At 33.5% G+C, this 12091-nt stretch overlaps 1 protein-coding gene across 16 annotated transcripts in view; it reads left to right on the top strand.

Moving 5' to 3' along the window:
- LOC137240851 (uncharacterized) overlaps positions 1–11589 on the top strand; it is a 458238-nt gene extending 446649 nt beyond the window's left edge. For all 16 annotated transcript variants that reach the window (XM_067767734.1, XM_067767735.1, XM_067767727.1 and 13 more), the window contains 3 exons: positions 69–506; positions 5946–6144; positions 6209–11589. In XM_067767734.1, the coding sequence (XP_067623835.1) occupies positions 69–506; positions 5946–6144; positions 6209–6376 (805 nt within the window). In that variant the 3' untranslated portion in view covers positions 6377–11589. The remainder of the gene's footprint in view (positions 1–68; positions 507–5945; positions 6145–6208) is intronic.
- The last annotated feature ends 502 nt before the right edge of the window (positions 11590–12091 follow it).

The following is a 12091-nucleotide window of genomic DNA, read 5'->3' as shown; positions in this document are numbered from 1 at the left end:
ACAATTTTTAACCAATTAACTTATAATTATTTATTTCTTTCCAACTAAACTTTATTATGCAACAACAGTCACAGTTTCGGTGAACAGTTCTCACAAAAGAAATGGACACGTGAAATAGCAGGTCAACGTGAAATACTCGCAGCCTACGGTGGCGTGAAATTGTCCGATGTACGCGGCATGCGTGCACCTTTCCTTTCAGTTGGTGGCAATAAAATGTACAAAATGCTTTACGATGCCAACTTCACCTACGATTCATCGCTGCCTGTTTACGAAAATCGTCCGCCATCATGGCCTTACACTTTCGATTACAAAATCTTCCATGATTGCATGATACCACCATGTCCGACACGCAGTTATCCCGGAGTATGGCAGGTGCCAATGGTTATGTGGCAAGATTTGAATGGTGGACGTTGTTCAATGGGTGATGCATGTTCGAATCCTAGCGAATCTGATGGTGTTTACAAAATGATTATGAAAAATTTCGAAAGACATTACACAACAAACAGGTAAGTGGATATATCTATCTATTTATCTATAAATGTATGCACATAACTTCACACAGAATGCTCCGATTTTAAAACGGTTTTTTGCATTTGAAAGCTTAGCTACGTGAGATGGTACAGTTAATATAATTTGAAGGTATATATTATAGGGGCGTGGCAAATTGCCAAAATGTAGTAAAAAATCATAAAATTTTTGTTTACACAGCTATAACTCATAAACAGATGGATGGATTTAAAAAATTCTACTTTTCTGTGAAACTTTGAAATATTTACCATCGATCTGCATCAAAAAAAAATACTTCATTCCTTTCTTATATCAGCCAAATTATTTAAACAAAAGTAGATAGATAGATAGATAATTAATTGAGGATCGCACTGCGACCATTGGTCTATTGTGCCCTCATCTGCTTCACAACACCTCATCCTAGCCGACATCTCTGATGAACCCTAGGAGTTCACCTGGCTTGAGGGATTTGATGTGAGAATGTTCTGGCCATGGTGAGCCCATAAACTTAGCTCTACGTTTTGAGATTGCATCACACTCCAGGAGGATATGGTCCGCCGTCTCCGCTGATCGATCACAAAATCGGCATGTGTTGTTCGATATTATACCCAGCTTTTGCATGTGGCTGTTCAGTCTACAGTGTCCTGTAAGAATAGCTGTTAGAATTCTTAGGTTATTTTTCGAGAGGCCTATAAATACCCTGTATCGAGTTGTGCAGTAACCCATAACAGTAGCTTAGATTATCTCAGGCCAGGCATATTACGCCATTGTTCTTCCCTCTTTTCCTTTTCTTCTGCTAATAGATGCCCCCTAATTTCCTGCGGGCCTACTGGCAGGAACGGCTCAGGACCAATAGGTCGTATCGTTGCTGCCTCTCTGGCAAGGCTGTCCGCCTGCTCGTTTCCCTTGACTCCCCTGTGGCCAGGAACCCAAGCCAACAGTAGTTCGTTGTGTGCTCCTAGTTGATTCAGTAAACAAAAGTAACATTTTTATCAAAAAATGCGTATGTGTGTTTGTTCGCTGTGAACTGTTCGACACATACACACGTACATATATAGCATTCGCTGCGTTATTTAACTTCGGGCGTACGTTTATAGGTATGTATGGATGTACATCACTACATAGTATAAAACAAAGTCGCTTTTTCTGTCCCTATGTCCCTTTGAATGCTTAAACCTTTAAAAATACGCAACGGATTTTGGTGCGCTTTTTTTAATAGATAAAGAGTGATTGAAGATGAAGTAACGGATGAACATATTTGGTTGAAAATTGGTGGAGGTAGCTTAGAACCATGAGACAGACATAGGCTAATTTTATCCCGTTCTGGATAGGGTCTTGAGATCAAAACGTGGACCTGAGTAATCATGGGATATGTTTGTACAATATGGGTATCGAATGTAAGCTGTTTATGAGTACTTTGATACGGGGTATTTTTCGTACCCGCGTGTAACTAGGGTCTCGAGATATAAGCGAAAACGTGGACGCGGGTACCCCTAGAATGTGTTTATAGAATATGGATAACGAGTAAAAGCTGTTGATGAGTGCTTTAGTACAGGGTAGTTTTCATACCTATTGGTGACTAGGGTCTCGAGGTTGAGGCCAAAACGTGGACCCGGGTACCCCTAGAAAGTGTTTATACAATATGGATAACAAATGAAAGCTGTTGATGAGTGCTTTAGTACAGGGTAGTTTTCATACCTATTTGTGAAGGGTCTCGAGATATAGGCCAAAACGTGCATCAGGGTAACACTAGGATGTGTTTTTACATTATGGATATCAAATTGAAGCTGTTCATGAGTGCTTTAGTACAGAGTAATTTTTATACCGCTGGGTGACTAGGGTCTCAAGATATGGGCAAAACCCGGACCCGGATACCCCTAGAATGTGTGTGTAATATGGATATCAAATGATCCATTGGTCCATTTTCTTCAATTTTGGTCCTTTTTAGGCAGTTGCTACGATTTGGTACTTTTCTTTCTTTTTCACTCAGGTAAAAATTCACATTTTTTTAAAAATTCACAATATTGCCCAAAAAATTTGCAGCACATTCGTTAACCCACATATAATTTTGAATTTACTTGAATTGATTTCTCACCACAAAAAATTGCTCAGTCAATAAAAATGTACCAGAATAGTGACATTTCACCTAGGAAATAATTTAGGCGAGACATTAAAAAGAAAAATGTTGGCAAACACACTGTCGTTAATTGTTGACGAAACAGCCGACTTATGAGAAAAACTCTTGTTTAATATTTATAATAATAATGCCTAGATATTTCCATCGGTTATTAAACACTTCGTGAAAGATTTTTGTCACTAGTAGAGCTAAAAGTATGTATTTCAAATGCACTTGCGCCTCTAAGAAATTTGACAAGGCTTGCAACTGATGAAGCGTGGGGTTTAATGAATTGAAAACTAAGTATAAGAGTGAAACTTACTTAATTCAAACCTACCGAGAGATATTGAGAGTATGTGAAGGCACGTCGATATTTAAATCTTTTTCACCCAGCACAAGAAATATTTTAACTGGAAGGCAGAAATACTTGTTGAAGGCGATAACTTTATAGATGTACAACGACTGCTATTAAAAAATTTTATTTTTATATTCAGCTTTTGAAGCGAATGCAAAAGAGATTTGATTTTGGAAGAAATATTTTGTGTAAAATTATCCCCGTAGGTGCTATCATTAACCCCTGATGCCAGGTATCAAAACTCACACTTACTGAATCTAGGCTATGATATAAAGTTGAAACGTTAAGAGAAAAAGTAAGCATCTATAGAAATAGAACTAACAAAATTGCTTAGTTTCATTTATGCTCTACTGAGTTTTCCACATAGTTCGACCAGAACGCAAATTTTTGAACCCTTCCTTACTAAAACTTAACTGCGTTATATATTTTATTTCATTGCAACCAACAATATAATCCTGGAACTAAAAGCTTTGTGAGCAAATCTAGGTTCGTAACGTTAGGTTGGTGAACGACGTACACCTATTCTAGAAATGTGAAAATATAATACCATGAACTACATTTTATTTTTGTTTGTTCCTTAAATTTAAGAAAAATATTTATTATGTCCAGTAAAATTGTATATAGGAACCCCTTGAAACATCCTAAAGTTTTGTATTTTACAACGAATACGACCTCTTTATATACCAATAAAATAAAACAAAAATTTGATCCTTTTTTTCCGTGAATTTTGGTCCTAAATGAAAACATGGTGTGGCAACCGTGTACATATCTATAAACTTTTTTAGTACTGCGATCAGTACTAAGGCTGGGTGTTATAGCTCCGACAGATAAGCAGTTTTTCATATACATCAGTTTAACACAATCTTATGCATTATGAGTAGATTGCACGTATTTTTATGGAGAACGGTCGAATGAGCGACACTGGCGCCATCTGATATTGAAAAGTAGCCAACTCCCAAATTTTGTTCCAAGCAAATCATAAGAAGAAGAATTTGACATTTGCTTTGGCTAAGGGTGTTGGCACACTTTGCAAGTGAAATTATTTTTCACACTGGTTGGTAAATTTTGTAACATTTTTCGCAACTGAAAACTGCAATATAACAATCGAATACGACACAAAATATGTTAGCAAGTATTTTTGTTGTATAGGGAGAATGTTTACAACAGTGCTTCGCGAAATTTTGTATGTGAATGGGCAAGGCGTAATAAACTTCAATTGCCAAGTCTGAAGTTCCTTCAAATTTACAAACGCAACATCTTGGTTGATTGTGGCGATGTTATTGGAATGCATAAGCTTGTGTTATCAAAAATGTCATTGTGTCACGGCCTTTAGTTTTAGTTTGCCTAAATTATTACAATATGTGTCATTCAAATGGCAGTGGTAATGTCTGAGTCGACTGATTAGCTCTCGCAATACGCCGTGTATTTAAGGTGATTTAAGGTTAGATTGAAATGAACAACGTTATACAATAAGAAGCTGAAAAAGGAGCTAGATTAGTCAGTTTTATGTTTGAGATTGTTTGACGTGATCTATCAGTTAAGCATTAACAGTACGCCTCTCCCATATAAATTCGAATACTCAAATCTAAGTCCAAACAAATGAGCTTACGCTCCCGGTTTCTTATATCGAAATCATCAACCGATGAAACCGATGGGACCGCCGATTTCCAAGGCAGCTTCGTTATGGTAAGTGGTTACTCCAGTGAAGTTGTCTGTCATTTACTCTACTGTTCGAATGAGGCTTATTATGCCATTCTTATAAAAAATTAGGAACGGCAGTATTCCTCTCAATGTCCACCATTCGTTATTCCAGTTTTCTTTTCCAAGACAGATATCACAATTTACGGACGCTTTCAGCCATAAAAGTCTTACAACAATCTTTCAAAGAGTTAGATGGTTTGATGGAATGCTTGGCTGCACGAACTTAATGCCATAGCGATATTTTTGCAACTCAATATATTTTACTCTATAGTTTATATTAATACTTTTACATATTCAGTGTCGGAAGTATTTTCCTCTTTTCTCCCACGAGTGTATGGATGTACTTCGTAAGCTAACGTATTCGCAGTTCTTAAAGTTGTAGCCGCGTAATGTGAAACTAATTGGGTAGTAGACTTTTCAGAAGTCGTTAAATTCAAGGCAGTTGCAGCTCTAACTGTGTAACTGTAAATCTGCGGGACTCACAGCAACGTCTATATAAATACACGAAGAATTGCTCCTACTAGACCATTTTGGGCCTAAAATCCAATATAGCTCTCACTTATTTAGTATCGGAGGATCTGAAAAAAGCTGGGTCGATAGAATTCACTGGCTTACTAGGAGATTGCAGTTCCTAAAACAAGGAGTAAATTACTAGACAATTCCACACCAGAGTTGCCCTTCTTTCATTAAAGAATCAATGCAACGTGTAAGCGCTATTGCGTGAGTTGAATTTTTGTCGATGCTTAGTAGATGCACAAAGTGCGCTAGTATTGTTGTTATTGGCGCTACCAGGGAGTGTTTACTAATTGATGTTTTGCTTGATAACGGAAACGCGGACTATTTTGAATTTATTCTCGGACGTCTTTAGCTATTTTCTCTTTGTAGTCGTAAGTTAGATATTTGTGCCGTTGAAACAAATTGGTGTTTTGTCAAAAAAGAGTTTATACTAGTTTAGTGAGACTTGCACCATTACGCGTCAGTACTACAAAACACTGTAAAAGTGCCATTGCCACCAACAACGCAATAATTAAACACCACGCAATGTTACACAGTCTTAAAGTTAGGCGCATCTAATCACTCAGCTCTATGTAGGTTATGTCATTTTTCTCCATCATTTGCCATTGTTGTTTTTTTTTCTACATTTACTTTATACTTTATATGTGAAACAAAAAGTGTGTGGCATACTTTTCGGCGTAATCATAATAATTCTTATACTATAGTTCCTACCATGCCATGTACCTATACACATATTTATTATTTTTGTAGAGCTCCATTTGGTCTATACTATCACGCTGCATGGTTTACACAACCTCATCACAAGGAAGGTTTCATTAAATTCTTGGATGCCATCAATCAAATGAAAGACGTTTGGATTGTAACGAATTGGCAAATGTTACAATGGGTACGCGATCCTACACCGCTGTCGCGCATCAATTCATTCCAGCCATTCCAGTGTGATTACTCGGTAAGAGTTCACAAAACTCATTCTCATTCTTCAATTGTTTCAATCACTTTTCGCTCTTTAACAGGATCGTCCCAAACGCTGTAACAATCCTAAAGTATGCAATCTTTGGCACAAATCAGGCGTACGTTATATGAAAACGTGTCAACCCTGCCCTGATATTTATCCATGGACTGGTAAAACTGGCATACGTTCATCACGCATCGACAATGAAATTGAAGATTCAACGGCGTAAATAACAAAGTGTGTATGTATGTAGCTATATAAATATGTATATATGTGGGAGGCAGCAGTACTACTACATAGATAGTAAGTAAAGTCGTTTAAATAAAAAACGATATGAGCAAAGTTAGAGCTGTAATTGCGAACGCGCGAAGCGTCTTACATATGCGCATGCGTAGATTTGTAAATATGCGAAACAAGCGGGAAACGAAATTATTTAAGACACACACACATTTGTATAAGCACAAAATATGCAATTCACTCGTTTTCTAAATACATTTTTTTAAATTTACTTTAAAATGTTTGGCTCTTTTGGACTGTGAAAAAGTATACGAAAATTGCTAGGCTAAAAAAAAAATCATTTTTGGTTTCTTGCTCGTTGTTTGGCGTACATATGAAGTAAACTATTTATTTTATTTTCTTTTTACAAAATTTTATTTTAAGTTTATGTTAGTTTTAATTGAAGTTCTTAGTAAACTGGCCACGCATGCGCGCAATACTAGTTGTTACTTAATATATTAATTTTACTTTTTATACTAAACGATTATCTTCAGCTTTCTAAGTGCATACTCCAAAAAAAATATGCTTGAAAGGGTGAACGAAAAACGCAGAGGGCTTTAAAATAATTGATTTTTTTCTAAATAAAACAAAATATTTTTTAATTTTTTTTTGTTAGCTCTTAAGTAAATAGTTTTTACGTACGTTATAGTTATGATATGTGATAATTGTTAGCTATAATAGTTTTGAACTATTAGAGGGATGCGTAATTTGTGTAAGCAGTTTTTCATTTTTTTTTTTTTTTTTTACTTATAATTTTTTTTTTTTGTTTTAATTTCCAGTTTTATTTATTACTTTTTTAAATAATTTTTTTTTTTACTTTTTTTGCATATGTATAACATTTTTCGTGTGTATGACTTCAAATCGTTTCATGTTCCAGTTTTAGTTTTATGTAGTATGTTTTTTTTCTTTTTTTTTCTGTTTTATGAATCTCTAAATATTAGTGAGCTTGTTTTATTCATAACTTTTTTGTATTTTTTATTTATTTTTTTTTTTCTAAATCGGTTTGTGTTTCAGTTCTTAGTTTTATGTGGCAAGGATTACAAAGGTTTTAGGGCAAGTATATAATTTAAAAATAGTTTTTTATAATTTTTTTTATTTTAATTTTCGTTCAAACATTTTAAACAATTTTTTTTTAAGATTTTGTTTAATGATGTTTTTTAAGTTTCGGGTAAGTGTTTTTGTTTTTCGTTTTAGAACAATTAGAAATAGTTTAAAACCAGTTCATCCGTTTTCACATGTCTACAAACTGCCTACCGAATAAAATATCGAACGGTATTCCTTTGGTTTTTATTTTTATATTCAGTGCACAAAAGCTTAAAGAAAAAAATGTTTGTTTTAAATTGAAATAGATATAAAAATATTGTATAAAAATACAAACAGTTTAATCCACTCAATTGTTCAAGGTCGATCATATAACATTGCATACTTTTGTCGGAGCTATATCATTACATACTTTTAGGGTGTCGAAGCTTATATCATTGCTTACCGTTAGGGCGTCGGAACTATATCATTGCATACTTTTAGGGTGTCGAAGCTTGTATATCATTGCACACTGTTAGGGCGTTGGAGCTATATCATTGTATAAATTTAGGGTGTCGAAGCAAGAACGCAGTAAAGCGTAAAAAGAGAAATTGGAACATATGGCGTTTTTATGTGAGAAACTTAAGATTTTTCAAGTAAACAACAAATTTGAAACCTTGTTCTATTATTCAATGTAAATGTTAAGGGAGTTGTTGTTAGGTCAATGAGTAAATTGAAGTCGCAGAAATTAACTCACAGAAATATTCCTAAAAAGCAGTAGGTGAGTTGTGTTAACTTTTTTTTTACATTGCATACTTTTAGCCATTGCATACTTTAGGGTGTCGAAGCTTGCACATCCCTGCACACTGTTAGGGCGTTGGAGCTATATCATTGCATACTTTTAGGGTGTCGAGGCTATACTGCCGTCCATCGCAAGAACGCAGTAAAGGGTAAAAAGAGAAATGGAAAATATGGAGTTTTTATGTGGGAAACTTAAGATTTTTCAAGTAAACAACACATTTAAAACTTGTTTTATTATTCAATATAAATGTTTAAGGAGTTGTTGTTAGGTCGAAGAGTAAATCATAGTCGCAGAAATTTACTGACATAAAACTTCCTAAAAAGCAGTTAGTGAGCTGCATATCCTTTCATTTATGGAGGGCTGTATATCATTGCATATTTTTAGGATGAATGGCTCAAGGAATTTTTAACGTATCCAAACTATATTTGATGAGAGGAATTTGAGAGTACTTGAAGGTTATAGATAGAACTTTACCGAACAATAAGTTGTTTGAGCAGGTTTCTTCAACACGGCTTAGACTTAAAATATTTAATAAAAGCTTAAGCCTAGTTGTGTAGACCCTAACCCCTAGTAAGCTAAATTGCTTGAATTTTATTTTAGAGGTCTAGGCAGATATTAATTAGGTGAACATATATTGAACGATTTTCCATCCCCAATTGGCAAATTTGGTTTGTAGGCAAACTGTTTTCAGCAAGGTACGATCCTTGGTTCATTTCCTTACTGAAGACTGAATGTCGCACAATATGAACACCTATTTGTTCGATGCACTTAATTTTTTTTTTTTTATTAGGTATACATATCTGTGGTCACAAGCAATAATCGCCTAAGTCCTATCCTTTTACATGGGACTCAGCCGATTATTGCTTACGAGCACATATATATTGGACGATTTTCCATGATCAATAAAAAAGTTTGGTTTAGAGGTAAATTATTTTCAGCTTTTTACGGTCCCTACAGTCATTCGTTAGTATTCGTTTTTACCACTGAAGATAGAGCAACGCTGTAAATGATTTAGTTCAGGCGCTGATTTTTATTTAATGGCCTAAAGCAGCGTTCATCGTACGATGTTCCGACATCAATTGCCAAATTTAGTTAGGAGAAAAATCGGTTTAAGCTTCGTTCCATCTACAGTGTCATTTTTTGGACTTCTACCACTGAAAGAGTAGACGCACTACATATTTTGTTAAAACTTTCATATCTTATTATACTTGTTCATTCAAATTAAAAAATTCTCTTTTGTGTTCGTTTCCTCTCACAGGAGGCCCAGTAGGCCCAGCAATATGGCCTTTGAGGAAAAACTTATTACTCCATTGAATTCACCGCTCAATTTGGTTGATAAAACTTCATTCCAATTTTAATTTAATACCACCTAGGTCATCGAAAAGGCCATTCATTAACATTTTTTATGTTTAGGTAAAAGGAAGTTTTCAAACGTCTATAGCGACATCTGATTTTTAGTTTTTATAGCCTATCTTGAGTCAAACATCATCTTTTCCATCAAATGATAATGCTTTTTATACAGCTGAATTTAATAAAAAGTTCAATTAAAGGAATGTGAAGCGGTTTTTACTGTCTCTTAGGTGTCAAAAAGCCTTTATTTTTAATTCCTTTCAAATTTTCACTATATGTCCGCCTAAAAGTATGCATTGTTATATGGTTAGCATTCCCGTAAAAACCAGAATTTGATTGCGAATATAATTATGATATTTTCATACATTTTCTAGAATCAATTAAACGAGCATTTCAAAATACTACATTCCTCAAACCATACTACAGATACGCTATATAACTCAGCATACTGTATCATAATCATCTATTCTTTTTAAATATAATTATAATTAAAATCCCCTACATTTTTTTAGTTTTATAGCAATTTTTCATAAGACAAACTTCACACAAAATAATTAATACAATAAAACCCGTAGCGGTAAGAACTCGTGAGACAATCTCCTCAGTTTACCGCATTTTTTTTTTAGTGTATATAAACTAGCATAAATAGTAAAAAGAACAAATACGTAGTTTACTATAAATAATTTTAAAAATTAGTAAAGAGATTTAAAGAAACCACTTTATAATAATTTAAGCCAGCAATAATAAATTCAAGCATAACGTACACTCAAAAAAAACAAAACGAGAAATCCTATTAAAAGTTTTTTGTATGTGTTGTTGTTGTCAAGCTTCGTAGATATGTATCTTGCAAGCTAAAGTAAAAAAAAATAAATAATGTTTGTACATAAATATAATGACAATTACGACTATATAAATAATAATCTAATTAAATTGATGTAAATTTAAGCAAATATTTAAAAATCGTACAATCAATTTATAAAAATAATAATGCCCAGTGCCCATTGATTTTTAAACACTTACATCAGCAATCAGTTTTGATTGCAATCAGAATTTTTTTCTTTTATTTTTAATGCAACTAAATTTAATTGTCGATTGAATAAATCACCTTACCATTTGATTTTTAAATGTAGCCTGTTTTAATTAAACTTTCCTTTATTCATTTTTAAATACGAAATTTATTTTGAATATTAAAATAAATTTTAATTACTTTCCAATATTACATTGTTGAGTTAGTAATCGAGCTAAATTTCAATAAAAGCTGTGCAATAAAATTTTTTTCCATAGATACTCTTAAATTATTGCAGATTATGCATTTTACAATTAAATAAACTCAAATAAAATTGCAAAGAAATAATTGGTGCAATCATTGATAGCTACACAAATTTTTAATTGTCATCAGCTCTAAACTGAAAGTTTGTATGTCTTTATTGATTAAAATCAATGGATTGCAATCAAATTATCTCACTCAAATTGATTTCCTAATACTACATTAGTTTAAAATTGTTCATTTTTCAGTCAAAATAGAATAAATAATCTTTGATTGTAATCAAATAGCGATTGCAAATTTTATCATCTCTGATTAACAAACACACATTTGAAAACACACACACGCGCAAGCACACATACACATTAGATAGTCGAAAAAAATTGTAATTTTCAACAAAAATGCATTCAGTTGACATCGAAAGTATTAAACTAAATAGTTGAATCGAATTATTGAGATTGAATTATTTAAAAACAAATGTATTCGTAAATAGCAACAAAAAAATATAGCAATTAAATGAAATAATAAAATTAATTTCATATAATTATTATTATTAAATTAACTTTATATAATTAATTGCTTACATAATACGTTTTTCTATATTAAAAATAAAAATTCTTTTAAAAGAACGAGTGAATCAAATATTTTGTGCTTCAAGGACATGTCAAACGAATCGAAATCAATGATTATTACAAATAAAGAAAAAAATATATAAAAATGGAGAAAATAAGTTTATTTATTTTCTTTTTAAGTAACACTGCATCTTCAGGTCCTTTCTTATCCCAACAGAGCAGTTGGTGTTATTTAACGTTTTTGGGATAACCTTTTCAGAGAAGTTATATTCAGGAGAATAACAGCACCATACTGCGCTGCGAGAAGTTGCTATGAGATTGACAAGGATCTGGTTCTTTGCTCTTTTCGAGAGTCTTCTTCGAGGTTGGCCTTTTCGTGATGCAGATAGCATGTTGTCAGATCTGTAACAATGCTTCCTAAGCCCAATCAACTCGTTGGCAGAAACTGTGCAGACTAGGCCTATCTGTCGTTCTTTGTATCATGGTAAAGCTTTCTATTCTGTTACATAATTTGGCCCTGAAGGCAGCATCTTTACTTTTCGAGAAAGTGCTCCATCCCCAAGGCCACTTTTCTCCCTTTTTGTTAAGGCGGCAGCTTTTTTGACAGATAACCTAACGATTTCTATCAAAAAAGTTAACGTCAGCCTTAAACGGAGATGA

The sequence above is a fragment of the Eurosta solidaginis genome, chromosome 2, assembly GCF_040869045.1.
Source record: "Eurosta solidaginis isolate ZX-2024a chromosome 2, ASM4086904v1, whole genome shotgun sequence".
Taxonomy (NCBI): Eukaryota; Metazoa; Arthropoda; class Insecta; order Diptera; family Tephritidae; genus Eurosta; species Eurosta solidaginis.
Note: the sequence above shows the minus strand (reverse complement) of the source record. Positions and strands in the feature narration are given on the sequence as shown.